This window comes from Phoxinus phoxinus (assembly GCF_949152265.1).
Source record: "Phoxinus phoxinus genome assembly, chromosome: 20".
In the NCBI taxonomy this organism is placed as follows: Eukaryota; Metazoa; Chordata; class Actinopteri; order Cypriniformes; family Leuciscidae; genus Phoxinus; species Phoxinus phoxinus.
This window is the reverse complement of record NC_136895.1, coordinates 24,539,170-24,551,186: the sequence shown is the minus strand read 5'-3', so window position 1 is coordinate 24,551,186 and position 12,017 is coordinate 24,539,170. Positions and strand designations below refer to the sequence as shown.

The 12,017-nt window shown below is 42.0% G+C and overlaps 2 protein-coding genes across 3 annotated transcripts in view; both read right to left on the bottom strand.

Moving 5' to 3' along the window:
• Positions 1–264, bottom strand: part of LOC306988763 (uncharacterized protein) — a gene marked incomplete at its 3' end in the record, with an annotated part of 40,414 nt that extends 40,150 nt beyond the window's left edge. The window contains exon 1 of the mRNA XM_079593912.1: positions 134–264. Coding sequence (XP_079450038.1) covers positions 134–248 — 115 coding nt within the window. The 5' untranslated portion in view covers positions 249–264. The remainder of the gene's footprint in view (positions 1–133) is intronic.
• gpd1b (glycerol-3-phosphate dehydrogenase 1b) overlaps positions 1–12,017 on the bottom strand; it is a 154,677-nt gene that overhangs the window by 138,000 nt on the left and 4,660 nt on the right. Inside the window, exons 5-8 of one of the 2 annotated variants that reach the window (XM_079594253.1) lie at positions 9,684–9,796; positions 9,351–9,587; positions 9,181–9,287; positions 8,319–9,101 (exon numbers count right to left, since the gene is read on the bottom strand). In XM_079594253.1, the coding sequence (XP_079450379.1) occupies positions 9,005–9,101; positions 9,181–9,287; positions 9,351–9,587; positions 9,684–9,796 (554 nt within the window). In that variant the 3' untranslated portion in view covers positions 8,319–9,004. Of the gene's footprint in view, positions 1–8,318; positions 9,102–9,180; positions 9,288–9,350; positions 9,588–9,683; positions 9,797–12,017 lie in introns of those variants that run through there. The other variant, XM_079594254.1, reaches the window with a different exon arrangement.

Genomic DNA, 12,017 nt, shown 5'->3' with positions numbered 1-12,017 from the left:
GCTATTAACATATTTTGGAGATTTACTTCGAATTAAAAAAAAAAAGGCTGAGTTTGTTAACAGTCAGTTTAAATTAGCGTTAATGTTAAATATGCGTGCATCATTGATGTAATGGTAATTATAATACTCTTACAATAACGCCAAAAGTAAGGAGTTGGTTGTTTGTCTCCTGTCGTCGCCGATTTGGGGTCTAAGTCCGACTCGAACATATAAGGCCTGATAACATTTCCCTCAGCAGTGTCCATCATTACATGTGTTTTATTTACCTTACTTGTGAGCATCACCAAGCCACAGCAGGCTACAGCATAAATTACCCTAGTTACCTGTGGTTGGCCTGGCGGTGCATCACTCAGAAAACAACAGGCCAATCAGAAGAGAGACTCATGAATATTAATTAGACAGGTCAAAATCAACCTGTTCTTAGCAGAGCTGTAAAAATATATTGGGATGGTTTTTGGTGGCTACTTATACCGCAAATATATATTCTTAAGGACATCAAAACCTAAAATAAAAGGTCAGAAATGAGTACAATATGGGACCTTTAAGTTTACTATGGGACGTCTCCAGACGACACCTAAGCGTATACAGTCTACACTCGGGTGATCACCGTCACGTTGGTTGACGCCTAAGAGTAGATAGTCTGACCACATAATACAATGCCTAAGAATTATAGTTACCTGACCGTTTTTTACAGTTAGCCTATAGCTCCTGCTCCTTTTTTGAATTGGGAATAAGGTCTCTAGTTATCTTACGTAGAGTTCTCTCCTACTGCGTCGAAGCGACGCTACGGGAAAGATATTTCTTTTTCGAGATTGAAGCCTAAAAATGAATCCTTAATTTTGTAAAATATGTAAAACGCTTTTCTGTAGCATACAACCTTAGGCGGAGCAAATCGCGCGCCCATTGGCTGCTCCGCCAGAAAAGCACAGCCTATGCGAGGCCAGTGACGCCGACCAATGAGGGCGTTTCGCGCCCTCTGCGTCACCTCCCGCCGAAACGGGCGTGGTCTAGGCCTATAAATACGAGCATAGCTGTCTCCACTCTGATTTTCTATTCTTCACGAAGCTACACGCATCGTAGGACCGGATTCGAGCCACCACAGCCGTCTGAAACAAGCACCTCAGCAGGACGAGCCCTTACCTGAAGCCGCTGTCTTCGCCGCCTTCAGCCACCGTTCCCTGCTGCGCTTCTCCGGCGTGGAATATCCTTTCTATCTTGTGTGTGTGTTCGCCGCCGCGACACACATTTTTTCCTCACAGAAAGAGCAACGAGTGTCTTTCTCAAGATGCCTCGTGATTCCTGCGGCTCTTGCCGAGCCACGCTCATCGACGGGGACCACCACGCGCTGTGTGTTTCCTGCTTGGGCGAGGAACATGCAGCTATCGCTCTCGGTGATGGCGGCTGCCATCACTGTGACATGATGCCAATCGCGACTCTGCGGACTCGCCTTGCATCTTTCGCCGAAGCTGCTCTTCCACCCCCTGTAGCGCCGTGCCGTAAAAAGCGCCGCGCTCAGCGGGTCCCGGAACCCCCCTCCACGAGGAGCTCGCCGCCGCCACCGCCGCCGCTAGCTCCTCTCTCCGCTTCGCTGGAATCGCTCTCCGACGGACAAAGGCCGCAGCCCGCCGCCTTGTCTGTCATGGACGACGACCAGCTAGCCGCATCTGAGGGGGATGACGACTGCTGTTCGCTTCTCGCTTCGGGAAGCGAGGGATGGGCGAGCTCCGTGGACCTCCCCTCCCCCGCTGTTCCGGAACGCCGAGGAGGGAAGAAAAGCATCGAGGCGGAGCTGATGCGTCTGCTCTCACAGGCCGTATCGAGCCTCGGCCTCGATTGGTCGACGCCCGAGGAGCCTGCCTTCAACCGGCTGGATGGCTGCTTCCTTTCTAGAGACCGCGCTTCGCCCCCCTCCAGGCACGCCCCATTTCTTCCTGAGCTTCACGAAGAGGTAGCGAAATCATGGAAGGCGCCTTTTTCAGCCAGAGTTCGTACTTCTGCCTCGCCAGCATTCTCCATTGTGGACGGTGCTCGAGACAGAGGCTACCATGCTCTCCCTCCGGTCGAGGAGGCCGTAGCGACTCATCTTTGCCCACCCTCTGCTGGACGGCGGGCTAAGGGAGTCCTACCATCCAAAGCTTGCCGCACGTCGTCAGCTTTGAACGGTCGCGTGTATTCCGCCGCCGGACAAGCTGCATCGGCGCTGCACACCATGGCGGTGCTTCAAATCCACCAGGCCAACCTCCTCCGCAAGCTAGACGAGGAAGGCCCGGGCGCGATCAACGTGCCGGACTTGCGTAGCGCCACAGACCTCGCTCTTCGTGCTACTAAGTCCGCCGCACACGCCATTGGTAGGATTATGGCCTCAGCAACTGTCTCCGAGAGACATTTGTGGTTGACGCTTTCTGAAATGGCGGAGTCGGAGCGCTCTGCGTTCCTCGACGCGCCCGTTTCAGCGACTGGCCTCTTCGGATCGTCCGTCAAAGACTTCGCGGACCGATTCGCCGAGGTGCAGAAGACATCGCAGGCAATGAAACATTTCCTACCGAAGCGCTCCAGTTCCGCAACAGGCCGCCCTAAACAGCCGCCTGTTCGAACTCAGCAGCGCCCCGCGCCAGCCGCGCCAACCCAGCAGCAACAGGCCCGAGAGAGACCACGGTCTCGCTCCGCCGGACGCCGCCCGCCGCCACGTGGTCCTCGGCCTAAGATCACACTCAAGCCCGAGGCCTCGGCGCCATCCTAGCCCTGCTAGGAAAAAGACGGTGTTCGGGTCCCGCTGCGGCCGGACTTCCACCCAAGATTCCCGCTTGTACAGCCCTAAGTTCCGTGTTTGTACCAGTGTACTCAGCAGCCAACAAACCGGCCGTAAAGCCCGTTTGCTTGCAGGCGAAACAAGCTGAAAATGCAAACGTAGCGTCGCTTCGACGCAGTACTCGTTCCCTCTCCTAGAGAGAACCGAGGTTACGTTAGTAACCGAGTACGTTTTCCTCTAACCTGCTGCGCAGAAATAACCAAACAGACTCCAGACAATGCTTTCGAATATATAGTATCTTTTAATCATGGCCGGAGGATCTCAAACCGATCTCAGAGAAAATCCCCCCAGCAAAAATAATACAACAGTTTTTATAGGATGATGGCAAACCAACAACTTTTTAGCCAAGCCTGCTTTATAATGACAAATCAGTCTGGTGTATAAATTATTCGCTCAAAAATAAACACAGTTTTGGTTTATGGGGGTGCATTCCCTTCAAAAACAAAAGCAGCCTAATCCAATGTGGCTCGCATGTTGGGAGTATGATGACTGCTATGTTCATTCTTACATCCATCATCAAAACATCTCAATCGCTTAGGAGACATTCTCCGCTGTTGAAACAATGTTGTGTACAGCAGGGCGGGTCTATGCTAAAACTGCAGGGTCCATTAACACTGGGAAGGGCTTGTGCAAAAGTACGTCACATTGTCCAAAATCTGACAACGGCTTGTTCTAAAACAGTGCTTGTGATTTTTTATCATTATAGGGTGGTTGTGGCCAACACACATTTATGTTCAAACACCATGTAAAAGTGAATTTTGCATAAGAGGTCGTCTTTAAGAAAGGATAGACTTTTCGACTGATGATTCTCAAAGTGTATTTAAATATCCATCACTGATAAGATCACCGTTGGACACCATAAGAGGTAACGTTACACCACCACGACTCATTAAGAATCAAGCTTGTGCAATAGAGGGGAAAAAAACAACAAAAATGAAACAACCTGAACCTCCTGAGGAGACGTCTCAATGTCCATACGCCTACTATCCATCCTAAACAGTAGGCTATAAATAAGTCACTCCCCGGGTGGTTTACTATTTCCAGTGGATTTTTGAAATGTGCATCCGTGCTAATAGAGCATCACAGTCCCGCCCACAGCCGGTGCCGGAAGTAAAAATTCAATACAATTTCTCCATAGACATTTGGGGTATAAGCCATAAAAACGTAACCATACATGGTAGACTTAAAACCAGCAACGGCTGTACTAAGCGATTGTATATGCTCATATAAACGCCAAAAGTTCATGGGGCACTAACCTTGATTTGAGATAAATGCCTTTTATTCGCGATGTCTTGGATAAGTACTTCATTACCCACAATCCTAAACAATCCCACAATCCCTCAGTGATGCATCTGATTGGTGGATGTCGTGTAAACCCCGCGAAGGTCAGAGCGTTGCCATGGAAGCAGGACTCTAACAGTAGAGACCAGAGCCCGTCTGAACGGAGTGTTTTCTTTAGCGGAAGCCATATAAATAGTTTTAAATCAATACATTCCTTTTTAAATTTATATTTTGTGTCAAATTATTTATTTATTTGGTAGGTAGCCATGTAATAAGCGGGATAATGTATAGCGAGTTGGTTGTTATAGCGAATACAACTCCCTTCAGGCTCCGCTTCGGGCTCATAATCAGCCTTTCGCGAGTTGTATTCGCTATAACAACCTTTACATTATCCCTTACTTCTCGTTCACTTTAGATAGGCTACTGTAGCCTTCATATGGTATGAGTCATATCAAGCATTTTATGATGCCACTGTCAAAACAATATTAAGCCTAGGCATAACGTTACCTGTTCATGCATTTACTGAACATTTGTGTAATAATTCATGGCAAGTTAATAAACTGAATATGACGGTCCAAGAGCAGACCATGCACCGGTCCAAGCATCAGACCGGTGGCGCTGTGCACTTTCTGGTTTGCTGACCATCACTTTTTAATTTTCACTTGTTGTGGATATTAAGAAAATACATAAAATGTTATTACAATTAAGGATGAACTATAACCTCATGAAAATGAGCATGGACCTCAACCTGTCCTGTCAGCAGAGTGTCCTGTGTCATAAAGGGCTTTGAAATAAACACACAAACTAACGTTACACACTGACTGAACACACGTGTGTTGATGACTGCCCAGATAGCAAACTGACATCGAATCAATGTGGAAACAACGTTTCTCGTGACATTGAAACAACATCGTTTTGCTCATCGAATTAACGTTGAATCAACGTCAGACACGGCATTCAACCGCATTTCAATGTTGAATCGATGTTTTATTTTCGGTGTGATAACGTTCTGAAGTTGATTCAACGTTGAAATTTGATTGATGATTGATACTAACCTTTACAACTAAAAATCAACGTTGAATCGACATCGGTCTGCTATCTGGGTGAGCTGCACCATGTTGCTAACGCTATCGTTAACCGCTTTCACACACGCACACAATATATTATTATTTTTATTTACACGATTATTACTGAAATAACTGCTATTAACTACACATTTACTATATAAAATTCACTCAAAAGGCTCTTTCGCGGTTGGCTTCAGTCGACTTCAGTGCCCAGATAGCAGACCGATGTCGATTCAACGTTGATTTTTAGTTGTAAAGGTTAGTATCAATCATCAATCAAATTTCAACGTTGAATCAACTTCAGAACGTTATTACACCGAAAATAAAACATCGATTCAACATTGAAATGCGGTTGAATGGTGTGTCTGACGTTGATTCAACGTTAATTCGATGAGCAAAACGATGTTGTTTCAATGTCACGAGAAACGTCGTTTCCACATTGATTCGATGTCAGTTTGCTATCTGGGTGAGGCGCGGTGGTTTATGGGATGAGTAGTTCCTTCGCTCGGAAATGGAAATATGTACACAGTCTTGTACCTTTGCCTTTTTTTGGATTTTCTCTTCGTTTTTTTACTCGAAATGATATGTTGTATGCTTATGAGTTCAGCCATAGCTGGTTATCCTCAGACATGCTCTAAAACTCTTTAGATACGGATTTTTCCAAAAGTCAATGGGAGAAATGAATGGGAAATTTACTTCCGGCACCAGAGCCCTCTCGGGCTGTGGGCGGGACTGTGAAGCTCTATATAGAGCATCACAGTCCCGCCCACAGCCGGTGCCGGAAGTAAAAATTCAATACAATTTCTCCATAGACATTTGGGGTATAAGCCATAAAAACGTAACCATACATGGTAGACTTAAAACCAGCAACGGCTGTACTAAGCGATTGTATATGCTCATATAAACGCCAAAAGTTCATGGGGCACTAACCTTGATTTGAGATAAATGCCTTTTATTCGCGATGTCTTGGATAAGTACTTCATTACCCACAATCCTAAACAATCCCACAATCCCACAGTGATGCATCTGATTGGTGGATGTCGTGTAAACCCCGCGAAGGTCAGAGCGTTGCCATGGAAGCAGGATTCTAACAGTAGAGACCAGAGCCCGTCTACATTCTCTGGTAGAGACTTGAACGGACTGTTTTCTTTAGCGGAAGCCATATAAATAGTTTTTAAATCATTCCTTTTTAAATTAATATTTTGTGTCAAATTATTTATTTATTTGGTAGGTAGCCATGTAATAAGCGGGATAATGTATAGCGAGTTGGTTGTTATAGCAAATACAACTCCCTTCAAGCTTCGCTTCGGGCTCATAATCAGCCTTTCGCGAGTTGTATTCGCTATAACAACCTTTACATTATCCCTTACTTATCGTTCACTTTAGATAGGCTACTGTAGCCTTCATATGGTATGAGTCATATCAAGCATTTTATGATGCCACTGTCAAAACAATATTAAGCCTAGGCATACCTCTTCATGCATTTACTGAACATTTGTGTAATAATTCATGGCAAGTTAATAAACTGAATATGACGGTCCAAGAGCAGACCATGCACTGGTCCATGCATCAGACCGGTGGCGCTGTGCACTTTCTGGTTTGCTGACCATCACTTTTTAATTTTCACTTGTTGTGGATATTAAGAAAATACATTAAATGTTATTACAATTAAGGATGAACTATAACATCATGAAAATGAGCATGGACCTCAACCTGTCCTGTCAGCAGAGTGTCCTGTGTCATAAAGGGCTTTGAAATAAACACACAAACTAACGTTACACACTGACTGAACACACGTGTGTTGATGACTGAGCTGCACCATGTTGCTAACGCTATCGTTAACCGCTTTCACACACGCACACAATATATTATTATTTTTATTTACACGATTATTACTGAAATAACTGCTATTAACTACACATTTACTATATAAAATTCACTCAAAAGGCTCTTTTGCGGCTGTGGCTTCAGTCGACTTCAGTGAGGCGCGGTGGTTTATGGGATGAGTAGTTCCTTCGCTCGGAAATGAAAATATGTACACAGTCTTGTACCTTTGCCTTTTTTTGGATTTTCTCTTCGTTTTTTTACTCGAAATGATATGTTGTATGCTTATGAGTTCAGCCATAGCTGGTTATCCTCAGACATGCTCTAAAACTCTTTAGATACGGATTTTTCCAAAAGTCAATGGGAGAAATGAATGGGAAATTTACTTCCGGCACCAGAGCTCTCTCGGGCTGTGGGCGGGACTGTGATGCTCTATTGCCCACAACTCATTGCGCTTTGGAAGAGGAACTACAAACATGAGTAAAAAGTGTTTAAAAAACTACAAAACATGGCGGATATGGTATGGCAGACGGTGATAGGTTTAGATAAAGGTTTGAGTGACTATTCAAAGTTTAACCTGATAGAATATAAGACTGATGATTATTTTTTATCAGTGTCTGTTTGTTTATTCTCTCATATTTTTCAGCTGTTCTGCTCGATTATAATTTTACCCCAGATTTTCCTCAAAATCTTTCATCATCCGTGTACAATTGTGTCATGATGTCTGACATTATTTTGTTGCTCTATTCAATGAAAACATTTGATTTATTTCTTATTTGATCGAAATTTACTAGTTTTCATTATTCAATATCGATGTGATCCATTGACTGTCATTTTCTGCTTGTTTTATTCCTTTTAAGGCATCTTTATACAGCCAAGTTAAGGCTGCCAAACATTCTGTGTGCAGATGTAATGCAGCATAAATTGCCAGACTCAATTGTGTCTGCTCTGACACACCTCAGCCTCTAATGTCAAAAAGTAAACAGTTATTTGATGCGTCAATGCAAATTTATGCCACATGTGAGCAGCATTAAATGCCACTTCAGAAGTGCTTCTGTGCCACTTTTGCAGTGTAAAGTGTCACTTAGAGGATTTAACTGAAACTTAAAGCACATCATCGCTCTCTAGTGTCCAAAGCAGAAAATCAGCTTTCCAAAAATAGCACTAGTTTTACTGATAGAGTGCGCTATAAATAGATTCTGCTGTTCTCAATGAGGAACCGAGAGAGCCAATAATAATAAACTAAATAAAACACATTCCCAAAACTGATATTTCACATCTAGAATATGAAAAAATGGACCTGATAAGGTTATAACAACAAATCAAAACAGTAAAATCAAGCAAGACAATTTTCTTTACTATATCTTTTGTACAGTAAATATAAGATCTGTTCTGCAGTGCAGTTTAGACAAGTCCAGTTTGCAAACATTAAAAATTGAAATATTTCATTTTGTGTTTCTGTAAGGAGTGACTTGCTCTCAAGAAAAGGTCAAAGGTTGAACCCCTAAAATGTTAAAGGTGAACATGTAGTGCGTCAGAGAGAGACTTTAGAAAGTAAAGGTCACATTCATCCGTGTGTGTTAGAGAGAGATATCAATGTACAGACACACACTGGACTGAAGGATTCAATATTAGCTTCGTCCTTTTCTGATCATCCAGTCATTTCTGATAGCAAACTCACAAATCATTTCTCACTTGCTTAGAGATGCAAGACACAAAGTGTGAATGGAATATGTTTTTATGGCACTTCTTACATGAACACATTCATGTAATTCTTTCTTTTTTTCAGAAAAGAAGATTTTTTTTAGAGCGTTTTAAGGCACTTTCTCATTATTGGCTCCAAAATTACAGAATAAGAAATGTTAAAAAATACTTTGCGAGAGCATAGGACTTTAAAACAGGACAAACTTCATTTACACTGCTTTTTACCCAAAATAAAATGTTATGATCTACTGATCATTTACAACATTTAGACACTCGTATGGTGTTATTGAAACACAACTAAGAAAGCCCTAGTGGAGATTTACATGTGTTCTGGATGATTCTGTAGGCAGGTGATGAACTCTTTGACCGGATGACTATGGTAACAGATCTGATAAACCGCATTAAACAGGGGAAACCTGTAGAGAAACAGAACATCAACAATAAAAAAAGAGACAAAAATGCTATCTATACTGTGAAAAATCAAAGTATAGTTACTTTTCCACTAGGTTTTTGTGTTTGAGGATCCGATGAACTTCTGCTGCGGTTGCCGGACCTTGAAGTTTCTGTCCGTTCAGCATTTCCTTCTCAAGCTCCTCGATAGACTGACAACAAACATATGAAATGCATGCAAATGAACAGTGAGGTAACATTTAAACCAAACATACCTTCCCCATTTTAGCGAACGCTTCTCCGATTTTGCGGTTGCGTCCTCCGTAGCAGGTGGTGATGAGGTCGGCGACGCCGCAGCTCTCCAGAAACGTGGCGGGAGAAACCGGACTGGCTGTGCAGAATAACCGAGCGAAGGCGATCATCTCCATCAAACCCAGGCGGATCACAGCGGCCTTGGTGTTGTCACCGAAGTCCAGACCGTCACAGAAACCGGCGCCCACAGCGACAATGTTCTACAATAAACACAACAATAAAACACAATCATTTCTCGACTTCAACATGGCTAAATGCTTCAGGAACAGTAGTAGATGGGATGGTTGAACGTTCACCTTTAACGCTCCACAGATCTCCACAACATCAGCCTCCTCCACCACCGTCACACGGAAGTTTTGTGTTTGCATCAGTTCCTTCAGCAGCGGCCCGTGAGCTTTGCTTTTACACCCTGAAAACATTATTATTATTTTTTTTTAGTGGCTGATTACATAATACTAGTTATACCACATTTGGGCACATTGTCCTTCTCTATCATTACCATAACAGAATACACTATCAGTTTAATCTTTACTGAATACAATTTTGTAAAAAAAAAAAAATTTTTTAAATGGTAGTGCATTTAGAACTCATGTTTAAGGACACAAACTGTTAAATGATGTTTGTAATGACATTAAAAAACAATTTAAGTTAATTTTAAGATATTTAAAAGTCATTACAGCAACATGGTAATGACAAAAATCTGAATGATTGTCAATTTTAAATACCTACCTAGACCACATATGTTTGTATATAAAATGTTTTGAAATAAAAATATCTGGTCAAAATGATATCCAACATTTAAAGCAACACTAAATAACTTTTCCTCTTCGGTCGCCCTACAGGTTGGAAGCGGAATTGTCCATTACCGCTGTTGTAAATAATTTATCCTACCGCAGCTACTGTAGCACGCACATTCGCTGTTTATCTAGCATCGGCTCTGGAATGAACGATGTCCACAGACAACGAGGAGTATGTTGCATGATTTCATGAAAGTATGATGTATTTATTGCGACATCAGAAACGAAGAAAAACTAAATAATAACGATTGTAACGCTTGACGTAAAGCAAGCCAAATTTGTAGTTCGCTCGCAAAACCTTTGCGTTCCCTTGCAAACTTTTGTGTTCTCCCGAGAAACTTTTGCTGCGAGAGAACTTTTTCCTCCCATCTTGTATTATTTTCCTTCTCCATGTCCCTTTTCGGGGCGTCGTACATATTATATACATCATTTGAATATTCAATAATCAAGAAAAATTCATACATATATTATTAAAAGGTACAATATGTACGAATTTTGTAATAAAATATCCAAAAATCACTTGCACAGTGTGATATATTTCCTGCAGTTGTGTACTTACAAAATCCCAAAAGTCTCCTAAGATTTTTTATTTCAGAGAAATTCCAATTTTAAATAATTTGCCGTCCCGGAAAAAAATGTCGCCTGTCAATGACGCAATATCCACGCTATTCTGTCCCTCTATGTTCAAAAGTATTGTATTAGTTCGCTGGTGCATTTCTTTATTTTCCCACTAGGGGTCAGTATCTCCGTTAGTGTTTTTGGTAACACGCGGTGTGAGGAAATGTCCGGAGGTGCTGACATTCTACACTCCTCTCAGACCCCTTATATCTTTGGGAAGCTTTGACATGCCATTATCTGTAAGTAATTAGTGATCAGTTTTGTTTTTTTAAATGTTTTGTTACTTTTCTGTAACTTAAGAGCAGTGGTGTAGTCTACGTGATACGCAGGTATACGCCGTATACCCACTAGGAAATGCCAAGTATTTCCGTATACCCACTAAAAAAAGCGTGAGGAAACGTAACAACTTCGTTTTGTGACAGAACTTTCACACTTTCATTAATAAATTCACCGCGTCTGTGTTTGCAATGGACACAGATCAAATCGCGTGAATATTAAAAACTCAAAGAGACTGCAGTTGTTCAACGCGTCTCTGGGAATGAGCGCTCAATGTGTGCTCTACTACACACACACACACTGAAGCAAGCGCGTGCTTGTGTCAGCGCTTCACTGTAGCTATGTATGAGGACATGATGTAGGCTACACATGACACATGAACTTCATCACAGAGCTGCTATGAGAGTCACTTCATGAGAATTTCACCATTTCATTTGATAAAACTATCGCCATTCATTCGTATCATACTACACACAGAAACTGTAATGTCTTTACGACAACCTGTCAAAATAAAAGTTCGGTATAAACTCAAAGAAATTATGAAAGAAATTGCACAGTAAAATGTACTGTAAAATAATAATAATGATGAAATCTATTAAAACTTATTTTAAAAAGGAATATCACACAAGTTTTCATACATGTTTTAATTTAAACAGTAAACTTGCCAAAACAATAACACAATTTTCTTTCAAAAGCACCATTTCTAAAAGTAAATTTGTATTTGTGCCTATAATGTTTTTTTTTTTTTTTTTTTTTTTTTGTCAGCTGATAAAACCTGTGCTTCAGGGACCATATTCATATAACATCTAAGGCTAAATGTAGAAAATCAGTCCAGTCTCCTCAGCTGTAAATGTCATTGGCTGTTAAAGTCTTGTGTTGCTTATCCCTTAATGGCTAGCTCAATAATTATTTTTGCACACAAAACCAGAGACGTTACAC